At 40.5% G+C, this 23,635-nt stretch overlaps 1 protein-coding gene across 4 annotated transcripts; it reads left to right on the plus strand.

Moving 5' to 3' along the window:
- Nucleotides 1-265: 265 nt before the first annotated feature.
- On the plus strand, nucleotides 266-23,609 carry LOC128299085 (phosphatidylinositol transfer protein alpha isoform). Of its 4 annotated transcripts, XM_053034940.1 has the most exons (10): nucleotides 272-383; nucleotides 449-552; nucleotides 1,733-1,898; nucleotides 9,571-9,601; nucleotides 15,209-15,320; nucleotides 15,523-15,674; nucleotides 18,228-18,305; nucleotides 19,398-19,507; nucleotides 19,570-19,749; nucleotides 19,826-23,608. In XM_053034940.1, exons 3-10 carry the CDS (start codon nucleotides 1,882-1,884, stop codon nucleotides 19,962-19,964), a joined length of 819 nt encoding a protein of 272 aa, XP_052890900.1. In that variant the 5' UTR covers nucleotides 272-383; nucleotides 449-552; nucleotides 1,733-1,881; the 3' UTR covers nucleotides 19,965-23,608. The 4 variants fall into 4 exon arrangements, with proteins under 4 accessions (XP_052890899.1, XP_052890898.1, XP_052890900.1 ...); XM_053034939.1 differs by lacking the exons at nucleotides 449-552; nucleotides 18,228-18,305 and adding an exon at nucleotides 17,097-17,174 and having other exon boundaries at nucleotides 266-428; nucleotides 19,826-23,609; XM_053034938.1 differs by lacking the exon at nucleotides 449-552 and having other exon boundaries at nucleotides 266-428.
- The last annotated feature ends 26 nt before the right edge of the window (nucleotides 23,610-23,635 follow it).

The raw sequence follows: 23,635 nt of genomic DNA on the forward strand, positions 1-23,635 counted from the left end.
AAAATGTATTACGTTTGAAAATACTGAAGAACTGATATATCGAACAAACATGCAGTGGTTTCAATTTATGATTTACCAGACTGTTTCGAGAAATTTATTATCGTAGCTAATCGAATTTTGATGCAAAAATTGCTCGTGTTAACACTCACCCTGTAAACTGAGCTGTCAAGTATTTTGATTCATTTTTCTCCAATTGGTTGTCAACGTGTACGAAATGGCACAACCTTCCCTTGAAGTACTTCACACACTTCAACACTTGAAAATCCCTCTGCGAAAAGAGAGGACCTAATCGCTTATTCCGTGGAATCAAGCAAAAGTACCGAAAATAAAACTTATTTAATTCCGTTGCATTGAGCCGTGCGGTTTGGAATCCTCGAGTCCGTGTTCGTGTTCGTCTTTCCGCTTCACAAATCGAAAGACAAACTAATGTAAGTGTGCGTCATTTCAGGTGGTATAAAGCTGCCTTGCAAGTGGTGGATGGACAAATTCGCAAATTCTTGCTTTACCTACCCTCGACGGAAACCGTAACTGTTCCCTTTCCCGGAGTCCTCGGTGAGGAACTGGACCGAATGCGCCACAAATTTGCGCTAAAAGAAACCGATCGAAGTGTAAAGTAGAGAAAGAAGAAAGGGATAGGGAAAAAAGAGGAGTGAGTCACACTCCACACGGCCCAGCAGAAGTGGTGGAACCAAACCAAACCGGTCGAGTGTTTTTATGTTTTCGAGGTTAAGTGGTTCCGAAACAATGATGATTCTTGTCCGTGACCACGCATGATAGTAAACGATAGCGTGAATCACAAAAAGTTTTCCGAGCTTAATGTCATCGATCGGGATAAACGTCGGGAAACGCCTGCCTGACGACCTTTGAACAAGACCCTCGCACTATTATTCCGGAAAGCCCACGTAACGATAGCGGCGAACAGTGTTGTCATTGTTCCAGGTATATCCTTCTTGGCAGGCGTTCGAAGCAGGCTACGTGTCGAAGTGTGGTTCCGCTGCTGACGACACCAACAACTCGCAACAACAATGCACGACAAACGTCGTTCGATGTGCAAATTGTGGATGGGTGTGCGGGCGCGAGTTTAGGCAACAAAAAAGACGACAAAGAACGAATGTGGTTTGATGCTGTGTTGCGTGAAGGCGAGGATGTTGTCGATCATCGAGGAAGGGAGGTGGCCATTTGTTTGATCTAGGAATATTTACGGCAGATGTAGCCAATCCATCTTTTGCAACATCTTCAGTAGGTCAGCTGTGTCAGCTCTTTCGGGCGAGGCAACCGCTAGAGCTTAAGGTTGCGCCCATGGTGTAAAGCGTTTGTTACCATAGTTTCGCGAGACGGCCGAATTTCCACACACTAAACTAGACAAATGAACGCATAGCAAAACGTGGCTTACTTTTCAAAGTAAAGGGTTTTTAGTAAACGGATATCATCCCCCGAGTTGTGAGGCTGTGTTCTCACTAACGTTAGCATTATCTCATTATGCTCGGATGCGTGTGGCAGTTACACAATTCGATGGAAACGTGCGCGAAAATGTGGTGTACTGTTTGTGGGTTGCTTGTTTAGATTTAACGGCGGCAGCATCATCAGCAGTGTGTTTATTTACGCTATCGCATTGTGGTTGCGAGAAAATTGGAAATTTTCCTTATAGTTACTGAATACTTGCGTAGATTCGCTGCCCGTTGTCATAAACGTGCTCTCTACATGTGATTTGTATTTTTTCTTGGTTGTACAGCATCAGCAGATTTCCACGTTCAGTGTGCTTCCCGTGTGTGTCGTTACTTCTACGCAAAAGTAACAGTAACAAAAGGCTGCGTTTTTGGTGAAAATAATCCGTTCCCACAGAGGCTCTGACCGACGTGTCCAGCAAAAGGAGGTTGCAAGATGTTGATCAAAGAATTGTAAGTATGCGTAGAATGTAGAATTGTTGTTATTAAGTTCCACCTAATAATGGTTCTTTTTGATAGGAAACTATAAAACAGATACATTTATAAGTTAATAATCCAGGCAACTGTTCTATTTGTAAATAGACCAGCAAAGAAACAATTTAATCAATCGTTGCTTTTACAAGAGTGGTTCCAGGACAATCAAAGTGTTTCCTTAGTAGTGTTTCACAGAACCACATAAACACGCACGGATAAGTTTTACGGATGCGTGGGAGGTGGGCAGAAAGAAAAACGGTGGGCAAAAATTGATTTTTCGCCGCCAATAATTTTTGACACATGGTTTTGCATTGAGTGCGTGAGAGGATGTGGAAACAGTGAAGTGAGAGCGTTGTGAGAGAATCGTTTTGAGCAGCTCACCAAGTGAGTACACTAATCTCACCGGTGAGATTGATGTGGTATGTTGAACATAACATGTGTAAAGGTTTTACCCAATTATAAACCTTTAACCGGCAATGCGTTTTCGAACACATACTCTTTAATTAACTTTAGATTCCATTCATATGTTATTGATATGTTTAAGTACTTGATTTGTATTGTAACAAATTATAAAACAAGGTCAGGCATAAAGCTAATGAACGTTGAAGGTATTCAAATTATTTGATTTGTGTGCCAAATGCCAAACAAATTGAAACGCATATTTCAATCCTTGAATGAATGATTACACAATTTATATTGAATTGGTGCACACATTTTATATTTAGTTAAATAGAATCCACATTCATGTTTCCGTGTTTCATTGAACCCTTCCTTAAAGAAACTGCTTAATGACTGCTTAAGAATCAATGCAAATTATGGTTTGTTATGTGCTAAGTGTTGCAAAATTCTCAATTGGACCAAACATTTACCCTACTATTTCCTTTCATAGTAAGATCGAATATTTCTACCAGTATTAAGTTAGTTAATTTTCACACAAATTTGTTTAAAAAACTCATTGTACATGACCGGTGCGGCTAACACATTCCTATCGCACATTTATCAGAGCGATAGCAGCCGCAAACGGTAGTTAGTTTTTATGATAGTTTCCCCTTCACTGCCCGATGAAAATGTCCCGAGATGCGGGTCTGTATGTGTGTGTTAGTGTGCATGTATATCGCTCAAGATTAGCAGCCCCGTTTTGCCCCGGGAACATATTTTCTTTTCATCGATCATCGTAACACCGCCATCCATACTGCTCCGCATGCCAAGCGTGTGTATATGTGCGGCAACGATCGTAAATTGATCGTAGCAATAGGAAAAAGACCGATTCTCACGCCAATAGGCCGACACTACCAACACTAACCTACCACCTTCCCCTATCGAGCGAGATTCCCGTTTTCCGCGGTGCGGTGAATGTTTGGCGGCAATTAATTATTCAGTCGCGATTTGCAATCTCCAATCAGAGTGCAATTTTCATTTTTCTTTCCCATTTCTGTGATTACATGAGCTTATTAAGCGAGCCACAATTAGCATTTATTTCTGGGTCGCAGCGAAACCTTCTGTAAACCTAAACCGTGTGATAAGGCTGTAAGCGAACAGTGTTTGTTTTGTGTTTATAAAGGAACTCTACCGTTTTCATCCATTTTAAGACACTTATATAGCAGTTGTGTGCTTAATGAATCTTCTGAGATGAACCCTTCTTCTGATTTCTAATACTATAGTAGAGAGATTGTTGCTTATTTATTAATTCAGCTTAAAGATGCACTCCGACTCAAGGATATGAATCACATTCACCCCAACACCAAATGTACATGTTTTTCACATAGTTGCTCTGAAAGAATCGATCAATTTTCATTCGCTTAGAGTTGTTGCAGGGGTCGCTTATACGTACAACGTTTTAATGTTGCAGCATTGCCGGGTCGTACACTCGCACCATAATTGACATTAATTAGCGAAGCGAATAATGGAAACTCCAATAATTCGTCCCCATTTCAAGATGCCGTACCGCCCCGTGCAAGGCTCATCACACTGGTGGTAGATGTCAAGGTTTTTTCCAAACGCAATTTTCGCCATCGATAATAATTCCGGGTGCCGGATGCGTTACCTTCGTTCGTGGTGTAGTTCGTTCGTACCGAATTGATTTTTGTTCTTCAAACCACGCGAAACTATTGCCAAACCAATCAGCGTCCATTGCAGCAACACATCCGGTTAGAGAGAAAAAAGAAGCCGATAAACATGCAGTATTGGCAGTGAGACAAAACTGCTCCCTAATTTTAGACTGGAGGAGACACTGCTGTTGCTGCTCGCCGACTGTTCGGTTGGCAGCGGAAAAGAATTTTAAAATTAAATTTAAATAATATCCTCCATAATAACAAACCGTTTATGAGCACATTTTTTTTTTATTCGTACCATGATCTATAGGGGCGTGTAAAAGCGATGTTTGGAAGAAGAAGGCTCGCGTCCTTTGGATTTATTATGATTTTAAGCTATGTATGTTATTGATTTACCAAATCTTTGTAACCGTTGCAATATGCTTCAATTTGTATTGGCATTGGAATCTAATTTGATGTGTAACGAAGGAATGTCGATTTGATTTTACACATTGTTAGAGCTTGTTAGGTTCTATACGAAAAGAAAATGACTTATTAATAATTCTTCATTCTTCGTTCTTTGATTTCTTAAATAATCCATTGATGATCTCAAATGTCCTTCATGTATAAGATAGGTGCTTTAATGTGTTGTTTGTCTATTTTAATTTTTTTTGTCTTAAGAAGGCTATGAACGTGCTCTCTTTTTCATGCTAAATAATACCTTTAGTTTTGATTTTTGCTTAGAATTCATGATAAAAATAAAATAACAATTACGTTAATAAATTTACAGCTTCAGAGGTTACTGAACTGAACTGAAATATGTCATTGTTTTTGAATTTTGGAGAAGAAGTGTTTATTAATGAAATTTTAATTTTCAACTCATAATGTAAGTTTTTCGTATACAAATTTTCGATTTGATAATCTTAAAAACAAATTCAATGTATAAATTTTACGATATTCAGATGTTTGGTCTAACTTGGTTGTCGACCCGTGCCTTCGGTATACTGATCTGTAAAACTCCAGTAAAGTTTTCTATATTATATTTCCACAGCACAATTGTACGATGACCTTTTGTGTCAGCTTGACATGACGATTGCACCATGCAGGATAGAAAATATTAAATTTGCGACCGATTTGCAATCGTTGGCCTAATGAACATATTTGTCCTCCGTAATCTATCCACGGCATATATGTGCGCGACCAACCCAATCCACCATACCCGAAATGGCACACATATTTGGTCAACCGCACCAATAAAAACCAGCGACAGACAGGCTTATCAGGAAATAGTGAAGGCACTGTAATAATTCGGTTTTGTCCCCCTCCATCATCGTCTACGTGGCATGGTGTGTTTTGCGATAACGCCATCAATATTGCTAACATTGAGAGTGAAGGTTGTGCCTGGTGCGAAAGCATTTATCGGTCGTTACTGGCTAATGTAATACACATGTGCGCACACGCACACACAACACCGTACGGCGACGTGGCTGATAAGTTCGAGGTGGATTTACTGATTAATTGATGGGTTGGTAAGGGTTTAAAGTTTCGTTTGGAAAAAAAGGGACAAGTGTTTGAGGTAGAAAAATCACGCATTGCAATGGAATGTTTGCAAACATATGCATGCTTAGCTTAAACATAATTTTCACATTGCAAACAGAAAACAAAAAGATATACACACACACATCAAATGGCCGGAAGTTCTCATCGCAAAAATCATTATCAATACACCACCTAGGCACCGGGGTTTAAATTCTGCAAAGTAATCGAACAATTATAACTTCCAAACCAGGTATTTTACTATCTTGAGAAAAGCGATCAAGTTTTATTGCTGTGTTACTGATACTATTCTTTTTGTTTCTGTTGGTTTTACGACTTATTATCTCACTTTTTAACAATGTTGCTTAACTCAAACTACCACCTCCAATGTACTTCGGGTTTGTACCGTTCCTAATCGAACGGCAAACTTATCCGACATTTGCATCATTTCTTAAGAATCCAAACGCCAAAGACTTAAATGTTGTTTGCTCTTGGCAATCGAAAGTAAATCAGACTGTACCAGAGCGTAAACAGTTTCGGGCAGTGGATTAAACATTTGGTCGTATGCTTTTATGATAAAATCGGTTTAGAAAGAGGAAGTAAATAGCGACACCCTGTATGATAAGGCTATCTGCTTCGCGTTATCACCTGTACCGAAACGTATGCGAGCAGTTAAAGGAACGGAACAACCGTCTCAGTACCTATCAAAATCCAATTCCCCCACGCGTGATGAATGTTTCGATGTGTTAATTTACATTTACGGTGCCCTGTGTTCCAAATGTGTGTAATGGATGCTCACGAACATTAGCACCTTGTACGACAACGAGCTCGAACAGCATCCCGGATCGCACGAAACTTCCGGCCGTTTGTGCAATTATGATCACCTTCGAAAGAGCGATAGAAGTTACTGGGCCTGGGCTGCCGGTAGTAAACTTGATTTGAATGATAAGGCTCTACTTACTACCCTTCTCCCCCCTCTGAGACGGTGCTTGGAATATCTTCTCCATCTAATCGCGCATTGCTAGCGAACGTTCGGAACACGGGCACGATCGATTAATCGTGCTGCTATATTTTCTTCAACGAAGGTTAATTGGCTCACCGCCTCGGTTATATTTACATGTAATATGAGTCTCAACACTGTGGCGCTCCTGTGTAGAGAGTGCGTATAATGTTGCTGCTAATCGGCGGGTTTCGTCTTTGCTGGAGGTTCGCCTCATAACAAACAAACCCCACACAAACTCGCAATTAATCATTGAATTGAAGGTTAGCATATTTTGCCGCTATGCACGAGTCGGGTAAAATATTTTGGAAATAATTACTGTACAATAGTTGGTATTATCAACTTTCTTACTCGTTAGATGTGTGGTTTTGAAGAAAACACGCTGTTTTTTGGAGCACTGTTCAAGGGTCTCTTAGTCAAGGTGAGTTTTAAAGCGAAAATGATTAAATATTTTGCGTGCTTTTTTAGCTGCTGTAACAGCGTGTTTAGTTCGTGGAGATCCATTTTTGTGCCCTCTGGACAACACATGGCATGGGCGGTCACTACCATATAGTGGTCAGTGTCAATCTGAATTAAATGGTAGAAATGTTATACCCGTTTGAAATGAGAGTCTGTGTTGTTGTCTGTCGAAAAACCTTTACCTTGTAACACTCGGTTCTCTCACTACGGTAACTAAGTTCACTTCTTTGCGCTTGGCAATAATTCGCGCCAGCTTAATGACAACCACTCTCGAGGATAACGTCGTTTCTGTCCATGAACCGATTGACGGTCGGCCGGGGAAGTGTTTGTTGCGATTTGCGTTGCTGGGAAGGAAACGGCCAAAACACATTTGTATGGCATCGCGCAGTACCCGGGCGATGCCGGGCGAGTATTAACACACATTGCCCACGCCGTGAGGACACCACGATTTCACAAACGTCATAAAGTGGAATATTTTGTTGTTGCTAGCAATCACGGCCAACGGGCGTTTTATTAGCATACGTGCTCTTGTTTTACAGTTTACGGGTTGAAGCGTTATTTTTTTGTTATCTTGCATTATGATTAAACTCGTCGAACATTAAAACAAAAACCCGAGAGCACGTTCATCATGCGTATGGTCGCAAATCGTTGGTCAAAAGCTGTTCGATGACGTAGGAAAGGTAACGGATCACAATGAGCTAATTAGGGTAATTGAAATTGTTTGTAGTTTGTTCTCACCAAGCAAAGCTGATCGAGGTATGAGAAAAGGGCATTTTTATATTCTAGATCATTATTAGAATCGGACGAAATGCAGTGCAAAGCGTCTTACGGATAGTACTTTTCACAAGAAGTAACAAAATGGCGTTAAATTTGTGAAAGGTTAGAATGATGGAATGATCCAAAGGATAGTATGTCAGGAAAAGAACCTGTAATTTCTAATCGAAATCGCCAATATTATCATTGCCGTCATTGCTTGAAATATTGAGAAGAAGATATTGTTATCTTTTCTTAATGCATAGATCAGCCCAGAATTCGTTGAATTTCAGCTTTTAATATCTTCAAGTTCCGCGATGTACGGAAGAGGGCATCCTGTATGCCCATGCCCATGTATGTAACGTTACGCAACACTGTGTTGGATAAGAGTGTGGATATTGATAACAGCAAATCATAAACTGTCCTCAAAGAAAAAAAACATACACAAACATCTGTTTCTACTTATACAAACGCACCGCCGCTAGCGCATTATTACTATCGATTTGTGAACGGGTACCACGTGAGGGGATGATGATTTTCATTTTTTTTTGTGTGTTTGCTCTTGTCCTTTTGCCGCCTTTAGTGGCTTGGCTGGTTGGTTTTATTCACCGACAAAAAGAAACCCCTTTTTGCTCTAAAGAATGTTATCTTCGTAGAGCTGTGCCTGCCCGAATGACTTTTCGGTTTTGTTCGCTTGATTGCACCGATGCCGCCGACCACCTTCCTCCCCTCAATGTGGGAGGGAAGGGCAAAAACCATACCGTTTGTTCCGGCATGTCGTATCGATAATCGCAATTTCATTGTCACCACCGAAATGACAGACCTGTTTTTAGACGTGAGGAGTCAATCAATGGTAGAAACTTGCGTAAAAAGAGTTACTTTTGTAACAAAATTCGCAATACTGCAATTAACATAAAGGTAATAACATTTAAATCATCAAGCATAACGAACAAAAATCGAAAACCGTTCTATAGCTTTCCGTTATCAACAACCTTTGCGCTTGCTATAATAATTTTTTTCGAGAACTAACTGTGTATTCATGCTGCAGGAAAAAATCGATCATTAGTTAACGATTACAGAAAGTCCTTAATGTTCAATTCTTTTTCGGCTGTATTATCAGACTGCACCGTTTGTTGTTGTATTGAACGATTTCTTCTATACGTTATATTCATATGAACCTTTTGTTTGAAAAACCGCCACTGCTGCGAACACGTGTTGTGACGGTTTTTCTATGTTGACACGTTTTACACGAGCAGGTGTCAGGCTCGCGCTGCCTCACATCATACGCACCCACTCACATGGTGGGCTCTTGGACTGTTCGTGGTGAGAAATGCTTTATTCACGTGCTTTATCTCACCCTCACCGATTCACTCTCTCACCAGCGACGGTGATGAGTTTTGGTTGGCGCAGGAAATGGCCAAACACCTTTCGTTCTACTATTTCGTACGGTAGTGTTCCGAGCATGTTGCCATTTCACATCACACGCGACACTCCACCGTCAACGACGTCACTGTTTTTTGTTTTGTTGAGAGGCAAAGACACAAGCAACTCCGAGAGTTTGGTCGGTGTTATGTAATTGGTGTGTTGTTGTTGATTTTATTATAGCGGATCAATTTAGCGGTTGCTCAAGATTTGGTTCTCTGTTAACCCTCCGACTCATGATGTAATTTATCGATTATCCTGTGGCGTTTAAATTGTATTTACTTCTAACTGTATCGATTCCAAAATTAGGATAATTTAGCACTTTTAATTTGAAGCGTTTCATACAATGATGGGACGATAGCTAAGTGGGTTAAAAATTTTTCATTGTAACCGTTACTAATTGTGAAATATTCTAATAATAATCTTTTTTTTCTTTTCCATCTCATTCCAGTCGAGTTACGCTACCACTGACGGTCGAGGAGGTAAGCAGAAGCCACTTATTTCGGTTGATTAACAGTAAGGCACACATGCAGTCAGTTCGGGAACCAAGCTACCATCAAACATAGAACCCACCGCACAAGCCCAACCATATCTAAAGACCACTACCACGAGGCACCAAAACTTCTTACGGGGTAGTATTCAGTGAAAAGTTTCGAAGTTTCTCCCGGTCGGCTTTCAGGCAGTGACATTCGAAATCCATACCATTGCCATGCCCAACCGAAGTTGCGTTGTTCGAACGATCCTGTTGCGAAAGCGAGAGAAAGGACGCACGTGGGAGGACACAGTGAAATGGATGCTTTTTCTATGTTTGTTTCACGATGCTATGCTGGTGGGTATGCTGATGACATATGGCCATTTAATCTTTCGTCTGGCTGTCTCCCACGTGCGCATTTCTTTGCAGCGTAGAACAAGATATTCCAACAGTGGGTATAAGCGTGGGTTCTGGTTTTTGCCATTACGCAGAAGGCGTCCTTTCGCTTTCGGTGCACACATTTTGCGCAAATTATGATACCCGTAAACACACCACCAAGTACCGTTTTGCCCTCGGACGGTTTCAATCACATGTTGCGGGCGGTTGAAAGTTTGCTGAAACATTAATGATTAATTATGTTACTGTTTTTGTTTTTTGTTTTTTTTTTTGTTACGCTCACCAAAGGGAAGGCAACTGTGCCAGGAACTTGCTTCCTTGCACGGGTTGCTGGTAATATGCCCATTCGCAAAAGAACAATATACGGGTGCAACTTTTGCAAAGTTTCATTTTTCGTACTAAAATGGGATAGTTGCTACTAAAAATGGCCATTCATGGTTTTTTTTTGTCCTCAACGCCTGTGGTCACATCTTATTGTTATTTGATCCTTCCGTAACACACAACCATGCCCGGGCAGGCTGAAATTTAACGCGAAACTGATTGTTTGAAAATTACAGTGGCAACAGCGCTGATGCGTGCACGAAGGAAAAATCTGGCGCAGAAGATAAAAATCGTTCCATATACGTTTTCCGTAAAACGTAACTTTCACCGTAGGGTTTTTATGTCCTCGGCCAGAATCGTACGAGTTTGGAACGTAGGGATGGAAATAAAATCTCTACCCTTGTAGAACCGTAGCGTTTTCATAGATGGAAAATTCACACATGCACCTGGAAAAACTCCCACACTGCATTTATGCCATTTATTTTATTTTTTATTTCTTGTAGAAGATATGTTATTATCCTGTTCTGATGTATTCCGGGACAGGGAATCCCATGAATATTTTTGCCATGGTAGTTATTCGTGTGTTCCTTCTATGTAAAACGATAGCCATTTTTTAACTTACAGATTTTTTCAATCCAAAATTTCCTGAATTAAAGAACACGGAAGATAAGCTAAAATGCATCATGTATAGGAACATTACTGTGCTAAGTATCGATCCTCAAAGTATTCTTATTAATTCTCCAATAACGGCTTGCGCTATTCTTTGAAAAGATAATTGAAAACTATCAGTGAGGATTCTTATCTAATCTCCCAAATTCAAAGACTTACATTCTCTAGTTACATAGGAATGATGAATGGTGGAAATCCAGCAAAACCGCACTAGAATGCTAGCGACAAACCAATCAATAGTATGCGGGAATTTCTCTATTTAAAACACCTGTTGTGGAAGTCGAACTGTTATATAAAACTTATATAATCTCCGTACTGAAATATCTCATAGCCAAGAATTTTTGGCCCCGTATCCCTCACGAAGTACGCCCTATGCGCTGTGGTACATGTGCAATGATTTAGAGCCAACGAAATCTTGTTTCTCGTGTCCAAAACTCATAGTACAACTCCGAAATCAGAGCATATCGCTAACTCCACGTATACGTTGTCCGTGCGTGAGCAATCCTCCAGAGAGGGACAGCTATAGGGAAATGAAGGAACTTGTAATAATTCTTTTCTTCTATCCACACCATGAAACATTTTCCCTTTTCGCGCACAGGAAAAGAAAAACAAAATCTCACCGATTGTAATCAAACTCCCACGTGAATCTACCGTGAAGACAGAATTGCAAAAAGGATGCAAACATCGTCTGAAACCCCCAACTCAAGGCCCAGCTCTAGGAGAGAATGATGATGATTTCCCGCTGAAACGAATGTTGTGCCGGTCCTTCAGAAACTGGTACAATGTTTTTGGGGGTTCCGGTCGGTATCAGCCTATGTCTTTCAAGGCAGGGAGGACGGTTCCGCGAAAATGAAAGCACGAAAGCAGCATGAAATATTCAACCAATGTGCCCGCTCGTACTGGCATGCATGGTAGAGCATCGCTGAAGCAAGAAAGGAGGATGGCTTTAGTCGTGCAAAATGCCGATCCGAAGGATCATAATAAAAAAAGAAGAACGTACCCCGCAATAATATTTCATCCGTAAGTCAAACAACCATCCCCCAAAAACCGGACCCAATAAAGATGTGTTTTATTGAGCCCCGGTATGAATGGTTTGCTTAGGACCCCGATGGGCGAACGATCGTGTGGAGGGCTTTATCTTTATCCGGCGGGTACAGTACGCTTAAGAAATCGGCACTGTTGCAGCACGATAAAAACAAGAATGTCGTGGTTGAAGTGATTTTGTTCTGTTTTTTATTTGCAGATTTCTGAAGAAGAGAATGAACTCACATGTTAAACAGTGCATCATTTTCTGAAAGCTTCCATGTTGAAGTATTATCCTTTCAGTCGAGTGCGATTACTATGTACGATTTACGCCGGTACGATGGTATGGCACCTTTATCGGAGCGTTTGCCATGTACGATAATCTTCTCCGAGAATGAAATGAAACACAAATCACAACCGATCTAATCCATACCGTCTCTTGCGAGGTCGCTTTTCTGCATCTACTTTTCGTTCCGGCTCCTGAAAGCTTGCGAGAAAGTGATGTGAGAAAGTAAAACTAATCAATAATACAGCACATTTCTTTCGTTGGGTCTTTGTTTTTCCTTACCCTCAATATCAGACCCTCCCCAAAGCATGGTTGCGAGTCTGTTTTATTCCGTTGCCTTTTCTGGTGTCCATGTGTCCACTGTTCGTTACTTTTCTTTCCAACTTCCAATTCGTTACTTGCAAATGAAAGTTAGCCAATGTTTGTGTGCGCTTCTGGTAGAAGCACCTAACCACCACGTGGTTTATTTGTTTCAAAGGCATGGGTATGGGAATAACGCTTTTATATTGACTCGCTCGTGGGGAGTCGGAATCGTCGTTGGAGGGAATTGTTGTGATTTGTCTATAAATATCACACGCCACAGTGTGGGGCAGGGGGATGCAAAGTTTTCTTTGCACGGCATGAACCCTGCATGGCGATGGCTTTTAATTTTCCCTCTCCTTGCGGGCAACTATATCCTCCCAACGCTAGGTCGGTGGTTTCATTACGTCACTGCGCGGAGACAGAAACAGGATGCAGCAAAAATCAAACAACGTACACAATACAAGTACGCGTCAACCTAACCAACGTTGTCGTCGTCGTGCCTTGGTAGCTGTGCTGATTTGCCACTTACAAACACTTGCGAACGCTTTCATGTTCCCGAGGTGGTGGAAAAGTAGGTCCTTTCGGTGGAGGTAAACGATCCCTAAGATCGTTAGCGTTTAGTGTAGTACATAATTAACTTTTTTGTCTCTCCCGCCTGCATTGTATCCTGCGTATCTGTTAACGTATCTGGGGATGCAGAATAGTAATAAAAAAATAAAACGTCATGCAAGAAGATGGTAGTTCTCAACATGAATGTAGTTATTTTTAGCTTTCGGAACACACACTTGCCTCTGTAGTAGGCTATCGCAAGGAGCAGATTATGCGAAAAACACAGTGTGGAAAGCTTTACTAAACTGCACACTATGTATACTATTTCCGGTGCAAAAATTAAAACAACAGTACTAAACCATCAAACAACAAAGCATTATTAAAGCAGTTGTTACAGTTGTTGTTTGTTTTGCGGTTTATAATTTGAATGATTTTCCTTATCGTGTTGGCAAAATGAGTTACCTCCCACAACGGTGTGATATTGGGCGAATGTCTTCGCTTCCGCTAGACTATTGTAGCCGGAAGTAGGATATTGGATTTGGTAGGCAATATATTGATGCCGGCTGTGATGCGAAACGGAAAACAACAAGATGGAAAGACACTGTTGGCGCCAGCCTTCTCCAATATCCAATTTAAAATGGGATTGAACTGACGCATGGCACGCCCGTTTTTTTACATACTATTGGGTAAGAAACTTGTTAATGATGCTTCCATTATCGTTTTTTTTTTCGGTGTATCCAGACATTTATCTCAGACTAGTAACATTAGGTATAAAATTATAAGTTTTCTACGTATGTTAGGGGCAGCACAATACGGCAGAAGTAATTTAAATAACCACGTCGGTCAAAAACTCTACCGGACTTGCTCGGAAAACTATAAAGTAAAAGATGTCATAAACATGCAATCTACAAACCCCCGGTTAGAAGTTGACCCACAAGTACAAGAAGTCTATTAATTGTAGGATCTCTCGTACGCTCCTGTCACGACGAGACACGAGAGGAAAAAGTCATGTTCGCCACTGGAAACCTTACACAAGAGTTGCAATGTAAAGGCAGCAGTGGGCTAACTAGTGTCACTTCCAGAGCGAATTCCCTTGCTTTTGCCCACAGTTTCACAGTTTGTCAGTGGCAATGAGTTGCCGAAAAGTTAGGTACACCACATGACCACCATGTAAAATTGATAGATGAAGTTTGCCATTGTTTTCTACTAGAAAGGCGCAGCAAAAAGGTGATCAGTCGTTTGCTGCGTTTCGTAAGGTGTTCTCTCATCTACAATTTAATTTGTACAGCTAATAATGTTATACTGCGTCCTTTTTTTTACATCGATTAAGAACAAACCCCACACTAAGTCAGACATTACTGTCTGTACTACGGAAATTAACTAACCAAGTACGGCCAAAAAAAGTGTCTTTGAAATTGCAACTTACACTCTAAAACCATTCATTTTGACCTTGTTGTGGATGGTAATGGAGCTTCTTATTCACTACTTGCTTCACTTCCATGCAGCAAAATTCAAATGCCAAGCACACATAAGCGTCCATTTCGTAGAGAGGTTGCACTTAGCACGAACTTATCTTTTTGTTTGTGTGCGGAAGCATGTGGATCTTTACGATGATCCCTTCTCTTGTCTTTCGCTTCTCGGCCTGTGCCGTCAACGTTTTATGGTTCCACCTCGTTTGATCCACTCTCAGTAAAATCGGTTTTTAATGGGAGATCCATTGGTGGATGCTGACGTTTTTTTTGTACGGTTCATTTGATAATTGTTCATAAATCACGCTTTCTAGCGGGATGATGATGCGTGGTCGTGGTCTGGGTGTGTTTGGGGAAAAACGAACGAACGTCCTTTCCTAAATGGTATGATTTATATGCAAAAGTGATAGGAAAACACAAAGTAAATTAATTGTTTTCACTCCCAGTTGAGAGATACTAACCAGTACGACGTTTTTGTTTATGGTTAAAGCCATTGAAGTATTGTAGCAATCAGTATGATTGTGCGGTAACCGATTGCATTCGCGTACAGATAAGCATTATTTACTTATATTTTTCTCTCTTTTCTTTTCCCCGAACACAGTACCAAGTAGCACAACTGTATTGCGTGGCGGAAGTGTCTAAAAATGAAACCGGTGGTGGGGAAGGTATTGAGGTGCTGAAAAATGAACCGTTCGACAACTATCCGCTGCTGGGTAAGTTTGATAAAATGGCATTATCGCTTGTGTTAAACTACTACCGTTCTTATATGAACGCATTTGAATTGATAATGATTTTTCTTTGTGCTCTTTCGTTTTCCATATATTAATTTTCATTATTTCCCACACGTAATTGCAACGGGATACACACACACACATACTGCGACCACATCGCTTCTCAAATCGACCCGTTTACCAGGTGGAAAGTACAATTCCGGTCAGTATACGTACAAAATCTATCATTTGGCCTCCAAGGTCCCAGCCTTTATTCGGCTGCTTGCACCGAAGGGATCGCTAGAAGTGCATGAGGAAGCCTGGAATGCATATCCGTACTGCCGGACAGTCATAACCGTAAGTCAACCGTACGCCAGCAGACACGGAAATGAATTGCAAGAAGACGAAACGGACTCTCGGCTCTGGTTTAGCATCGATCACGGTCGATAAAGCATTAGGCTGGAGAAGTGTCCTGGAGAAAAATCGTCCTCATAGAGTTGTCGTCCCCGGGGTAGCAAAACGAATCGTGATCAATCGAACCACACATTATAGTGAGAACGGAACGATAAGTATTTTAAATAACTGCATACTCAAGTAGCAAAACGCGGTGCATTGGTGGAGTGTGGAAGTTATCATCATCGATTTTTCTTCTTTTTTTTTAAACATACCCAAACTCACCCGACCAACCGAGGCAGCGGAAAATTTGATGATGGCGCTGTTTTCAGTCCGAAAGGATATGTAGAGTTTGGTCCGGAAATTGATCACGATGTATGGTTCGATTCGATTTCGACTCCGGTAACGCATCCGGTTTGTTACCCTGTCGGTCGTCGTATCGTCGTCGTTATCCTTCATGCATTACGTTATCCTTTTATTTGGATATCAAATAGGAGAGACTATCAAATTGTGTGTGTGACCCGGTTTGGAGAGAGAGAGTGAACTAAACGTTTCGGAAAGGATAACGTTTCCAATTAAGTTATATCTATTTTTAAAACCTAACATCCGCTGTTTACCTACATTCTTACAGAGTTCCGCAATAGATGGGATAGCTGCGAAAACACAAACGTCTTACTTTACTTTGCAAAATTAGATATTGATTCGCTTGCACGGTTTAGTGACTATTATATGTATCAGAGTGGAATTCCAACAGCGCGATCACGAGATTGTGATATGCAAAACAGGATTTAACAATTATTGTAATTTTTTTTATACAATAAGACCGGCAGACCGTATGGCTTATAACGGTTGATAACTTAATCTATGGTACAATTCACATTAGATTGAAGACATTTCTTACAGCAAACAGTGAAAGGGCACCTTATGCTAGGTGTGCTCAGTGGATTTAACAATTATGTTTAATTATAAGTAAACAATAAAATTATATATTCCTTAAATTTGAAATTGAACGTTAAAAAAACAAAAATCAAATGAGCTGAAACACTAACAACAATCGTTTGAAGCTCTAACCTTCACTAATATCAATATCTAACTTTGCCGAATCACTTATTTTTTTGAGTTTCAATATAAAATGTGTGTTATTGTGTGTTCGTTCTTTCCATTCTGTTGCGGAACTCTGGCTGTCAATGATGTGGGGACAACTACCGGATTAAATTATCAAACTCTCAACCGTTCTTATCTTTATGCATATAGCTTGACGGTACGTTTTTAAACTCATTTGAAAGCTAGTTGCAAACACTTAAAACTTAAAAATGGAACATTTTAATGCAGCATATAAATAATTTCGATCACGAATGATATGATTCCCAAACCAAATCCCTATAGAATCCCAGTTGGATGAAGGAAAAGATGACCATCACGATCGACACGCACAGTATCGATGGTGACGACGATCTCGAGAACGTAAGTGAAGCGATACAAATGGATATGGTGTGAACTAATGTTATGTTCTTTTTGCTCTCTTTTCATTTGTTTATTTTTTATATACCTCACCTCTTACACTCGTCCTCATCTTTCCTGTGGTTCCATCTCATCCATTACATTTCCTACTGTTTTAAATGATTTCGTTTCGTTTATTTGTTCGATTACACTTTTGTGCCGTCCTCCAACTGGGGCATGTCTTTCGTTTTGTTTTCTTTCTTTTGGTTTTGTTTTGCTGTTGGTTTTTTGTTCCCTGTTTTTTTTTTATAAAATCTCGTTACATGCTGCTCACCTGACACTGGAATGATGCGGCTGCTGTTTGACGAATGCAAAATGGATGTAACCATAACGTTTTTGTGATATTTATTAATATAACCAACGAAAAAAAAAAACAACATACAAACGGTCATGGCATGTGGCTGTAAAACTGTATGACAATGTAAAATGCATATCGTAAAACAAACCATTGCCATTCTTTATTTCTTTCTTTTGCTGCTGCTGGGAATCAATCATATCATACTATCTTCATGGCAACCCGTCCGGTTTGTCGTTCATTTTGCTACCGTTCGCATGCTATTATCCTTGTGCTCTGTATACGCTCAACACGTTGCTGGCGAATGGAAAATCCAATACATCCTGATATCCCCCCACACTACACAACCCATATCAATACCGGATCTCTGGGTATGATCCGTTCTGATCACTGGCCTGACCCACGGGCCATCACGATGGATCGGATTAACCGTTTCGTCCCTGGGCGCAATGTATATGTTCACACACAAATGCACAAAAACACACCCGCTGATATCTACCCACGATGGAAACGCTTCGCCTACCTGTGCAAACACACTCGCCACGGTCTATATTGCCACTCCCACTGCAACGATCGCGCCTATGCTGCGTGTGCGAAACACGTCCTTCGCAACAACAACAAAAAACATCACCCCCGCTATCACCACCACCACCACCCACTGCTGCTCCACAACCATCATCACCAACTCTGCATTTACACGCGTGGGCATCTCCCGGCTTCAGAATCCTGGCTACATGAAGGATAATTTCATCATCTGTATCGAATCATTACACGTCGGCGATGCCGGCGATCAGCCTAATGTGAGTGTTGTCCGGACGCTTCGTTTGCACAGTAGTAAACCCACTTTAGCGTAAGGATATGTGAAGCTGAAGAAAACTCTCTCTTTGCCCTTGGGCCATCTCGACACACGCCACAGCGTTAATTGAGTTGCATTAGCTTTTAACATGTTGTTCGGTGGGGGAGAAACAACTATGTATGAACCTCATTTTGGGTGCTTTTTTATATTCCTCCAACGAGAAACACATCTCAAACTTTTATTGAGTTTAACGGCTTGTTTCTCTCTAGGTCATATGCCTGTTGAGTAATAACTTATTAGATTTATTTTAAACCACGTAGCTGAATAGTTGGCTGAACGTGGCTATGCGGCAACTCGGTGTTCCACATGCAATTTTATTCACATCGTGCGTCATGGAAAAATGATGTTTTTCGTATCTAGCGTGAAACATGACCAGGGGTTCTTTATAAAATATCCTCCGAGATGTTGTATATTTTCCACGCATTATACTTTGAACGCAACCTAGAATTACGCAACGGTATAAATATGGTTAAAGGCCTAATCAGATTGTGTGACGTGTTACGTGACTTACATTAAGTCAGTATGATGAATATATTAAAATGCTATCGCTTGCTTTAGTGTGTGTATCACAAAAACAAAACAATAACAATTCAACAATATTATCCGAATGAAATGAATCAATTACCATAAAGTGTGTTTTATTTTCTATTATTTTGGTTTGAACCAAAATAATCAGTAATGCTGGCTTCATAGTGCATGTGTGTTTTTTACGCAAGCAAATCAAATGCGATTGAAACAAACAAACAAAATAGTGAAAACAATTTTCGCCTGTTGTGTGTCTTGATGCTTTGTAACGTAATGCTTCTTTTCCCCGTAAGCTGTAAGTGCTTTTTTGGAAACTAATTGTACTTTTTCTCTCTTCCCCTGTATAAAACACCATGTTGCCCTTTGCTGACGTCATACGCGCCATGAACCCACCACCAATGTGTGCTGTTCGTGTTTTTTTTATTACTATTAATCTTAATCTTGCCGTCACTGTTACTGCGTCGTCTCGCGTTCATCCTGCCTATGACACAACGTTTCCTTCGCATAAAAGGCTCACGAGTTGACGCCAGAAAAGCTAAAGCAGCGTGACGTAGTCCACATTGACATCGCCAACGATCCTGTCTCTCAGACGGATTACAAAGAGACGGAGGATCCTACGAAGTAAGTGTGGTGTGATTGGTATGATCGGTTGAGCTTGATCGGTTCACGTTCATTTTTCGTAGGTTCAAGTCGAAGAAAACTGGACGCGGCCCGCTGGTCGGTCCGGATTGGAGAAAGAACGTGTCGCCGGTAATGACCTGCTACAAGCTGGTCACCTGCGAGTTCAAATGGTTCGGACTGCAATCCAGAATAGAGAACTTCATCCAGAAGTCGGAGCGGAGACTGTTCACCATATTCCACCGGTAAAGACCACAAGCTAAGCTGAACGCAAAACTCACAACATGCACACGCTAATCCTGATTTCGCTTCCGCTTGTAGGCAAGTGTTCTGTTGGATGGACAGCTGGCACGGGCTAACCATGCAGGACATCCGCGAGCTGGAGGATAAAACCAAAGAGGAGCTAGACAAACAGCGCCACGTCGGTGAGGTGCGTGGTATGCGCGCCGAAAGTGACTAGATCCAATTCGTCCATTCCGGTCCGATCACCGTCTGCTAGAGAGCGGTGAGCGAAAAAAGTGGAACCAATCGGGCACTGTTGGTGCAGGTGTGAATTTTGAAGAGGAAAAAGAATAGGGTTTTCGCCATTTGCCCCACCCTCCCCTTCCCATTTCATTCCGCTTCCAAGCGCCTGGTGATCGTACCGGTGTAATATGGGTAAGGAAGTTTTTTGGAGAGTGTTTATTTTTTTTTGCTCGGTTTTCATTATAAGTTTTTGTTTTTGAGAATTTTTGTGTTTTTTTTCCTTCCCTCAACTGATAACACAAATCCATGCAAGGCAGAGAGAGAGAGAGAGAAAGAGGGAAGGAAAGAAGGAGGAGATAGTGGAAAACGGGAACTAGACATTATGGGTGGTGTTAAATGCAAATAAGCAAAACGGGGGACAACAACAAACAATGCTAACAGTAAGATGAGTGCAGAACAGGGTGGGGGCAGTATGTGGGCGGGTGTGTGTGTGTGTATGTGTGTAAGTGCAGTAGGAATGCCAGAAAAGAGTCAGAAAACCTAGTGCAAGACATATTGTAATAGCATAAGCAAAAACCCAAATAGAGAATTACTAAATTCACGCATATATGCAGCAGAGCACCCCAACCCGGTATAAAGGCAGCAGGACATAACATTCGCAAAATGCAAAACTATACCTAATGATAACGAATAGAGCGCAGTGTAACCGAATAAAATTGCAATAACAAGAAAACGGATCTAGTGTTCGCGAATCCGTTCACGGGCGAAGGCGCGCAGTCTAGAAAATGTGATGTATGAAACCATTTAAGGGACAACCACAGCAAATCTATTCAATAATACCACCACAACATGGCGGCAATCGCATCAGTTAAGCAATATACAGAAGAAAATCATCTCCATATGTAGTTCCTGTGCAACAGGTAACATGTACACAATGCAGACCAACATACTAGACTATGTGTGTGTGTGTGTGTGAGTGGGAGTGTGGGGGGTCTCACAAACTGCTTCCCTAGATCGTGGGAACAATTGGCGCTAGTGATAAACTAAATAGACAAGCATAACACACATTGCAAATGGTTTAAACAAAAAAAAACAGCTACCTTTGAATGCGCCCCCGCCCCCTCCAAAGCGAAGCCTATTTTCTCTCTGCGAAGCACACGTTAGAAAAACGCAACGAGTTGAATGCCATTGGAGAATGTAGAGTGCAAAAGCTGCGAAAGGAAAGTACGAATTAAAAAGGAAACGGTGAAACGAAAGTTCAATAAAACACCACTTGAAAAACAACTAATCCACTATCCCGCGACACCTGGGACGCAACTGGCACACAACTTTTAGCGAAAGAAAACCATAACATACCGAGAATAAGGGAAAGGAAAGTGCAATAATTACGGTTTTGCAACTGAAGCACCTGTTGCTAGACCACTTTGTGTCTACCCCCTCCATGAATAACATGCCACGTATAGTAAGTAATCGATCTGCTAAAGTAAACACACAATCATTCAAAGCACCATGCGTCTCCATCATACAGGCATGGTTTTTTTTTATTCTGTTTTGTTCGTCCCGATTAACCACAAGCGCCAGTTGTGTGGATGAAGGACTTTTCTATGCAGGTGAACTGTTGGACCCAAGCAAAAATTAAACAGTTTATGTTTGAAGCCGTTCAATCCAACCATGGTTATGGTAAGCTAGATAAGTGTAGTAAAGGACATCCCTTTCAAAAAGGCAAAATAGTAAAAGCGGCATAAACACGCGGAAAAAGTAAAAAAAGTTGAACACATTGTTTGCTACCTGTGAATGACCTTTGACCTTTGTGCTTATAACACTCTAAGTAAGGAAATCCTTTGCCTGTTAACGCACGCAGGCCTTCACATGTCAGAGATCTTGGGAATGAAAAAAAATGAAGCGTGAGGTTGTGGAATATCCCCATAATTCCCTGCAAACACAAAAACCATGAAGAGCTGTGGAGAAATATAAAGGATCAAGAAGTGTTAACCAAAATCGGACACATTTTGTCTCAAAAAGGAATAAGAAATGCTGCCTTTGTTACGATGTAGTAAGCAAAGCCATTTATATTATTGGTTAATTAAACACGTCAAACCATTTATTGCTCTCTTTTGTAGTGTTGTACCAGGTAAGTTTGTTATTCTTTGTTTGTAGCACATTTGTTTACATATGTTATAAGTTACGCTTATACCATTTTGATTTGAAGATTCCGTGTTTGCTTAACCGATATAGTTTTGTGTTAGTATTTTAGTTTTTAACCAATGCTGAAGAAAGGACCAGAAATAAAATGGAAAACAAATAACATTCGGACCTAAACAATAGAACTGCAGCAGCTTGAATGTCCCTTTTTAGCCAAAATGAAACCAAAACTACCAACAGCTACCTACCAAAACGCACGTTTAAGACCATATTTGAAAAATGCATAGCATGATTCCAACATACACACACCAACATCCAGAATTTGTCCTTTTTCATTCGTGGCGGTCACACAGGAGTTCAGTAACGGACAATGGAGCGTAAATGAAGCGAATGGTGCAAACGAAGTTTATAGCCAAACAAAACGATTATGGCGTATACAATGAGCACCACGGGTGTATAAAGTGTTCAGTTTCTTAACAATGCTTTTACATACTAAACTTACGGGCTAGTAATGTTTATTCGGGGTTTAAATGATATCGTACGGCTAAGTATGTTCGAAAACCCCACAACTAGCCCACTGTTCAACTAGTATTTAATCGTTTTTTTAGTTCACTGTAATAATCTTTTGCCGGAGCCGTCCTATCCAAAACGCTATATATTGCAATATTGTTTGTAACAGATATTTCACCAGTATATACTATCCTATTCCACACACATACATGCATCGCAAATCCACCAGCAGAAACTTCAATTAAAAAACCCTTGGAAATCACTGCAGCATTTACAAAGTGACGGTGAAACTCCGTTTGTAGTCTTCATGTCGCTGCATTGAAAAAGAAAAAAAAACAACAGTAAAAAAAACTGATTATACACTCATGTGCACTACTCATCTCCTATACAAATGTAAACGTTCACATTTAGTAATTCAAGGTACGAGCAGAAATTGGAAGTATTTACTCCTCTGGTATAGTTATTAGCTGCCGGTACTACGCAAAAAAAAAACGAAAAAAAAATCCCCGAAAACGAGCCACAACAAAAAAACAAAACGAAAACAAAGGTGAACTCAAATGTGAAAAATCGTTACATAATTTCAAAAGGTAAATTAAATTTACCACATAATAAAAATCGAAACTTTAGAAACACGAAGCGAAAACTCAACTCAAACATGAAATATTTAACGAGAACAAAAATTAGCAATGAGATAGCCCGTGTATTGTTAAATTCTAGAAACGAATGCATCAGCACAGCGGATAACAGAACTAGATGAGAGAGAAAAACAAGGAGGTGTCGTTAAAAAAAAAGCGAGAAATAGAGCAGTAGAAATAGGCTGAAAGAAGTTGAACGCAACAACAATATTAATGAAGCAAAACACTGATGTTCTTGTTCAGTATGTGTGTAAAATATTTAAAAGCAACAAAAAACACAAACTATTGACGAAACAAAGCAAAAATCAGAAAAATATTGAAAAAAATGTTAAGAAACAAACTCATTTGTACTGTTTTTTTTTCTTTTCCGGTTTGCAAC

Source organism: Anopheles moucheti, chromosome 2 (genome assembly GCF_943734755.1).
Source record: "Anopheles moucheti chromosome 2, idAnoMoucSN_F20_07, whole genome shotgun sequence".
In the NCBI taxonomy this organism is placed as follows: Eukaryota; Metazoa; Arthropoda; class Insecta; order Diptera; family Culicidae; genus Anopheles; species Anopheles moucheti.

Coding starts and splice junctions, on each gene's coding strand:
- LOC128299085 (XM_053034939.1), top strand. Junction 9,602..15,208: donor TACCACTGACGGTCGAGGAG/GTAAGCAGAAGC, acceptor CCCCGAACACAG/TACCAAGTAGCACAACTGTA. Junction 17,175..19,397: donor GTGACGACGATCTCGAGAAC/GTAAGTGAAGCG, acceptor TTCGCATAAAAG/GCTCACGAGTTGACGCCAGA.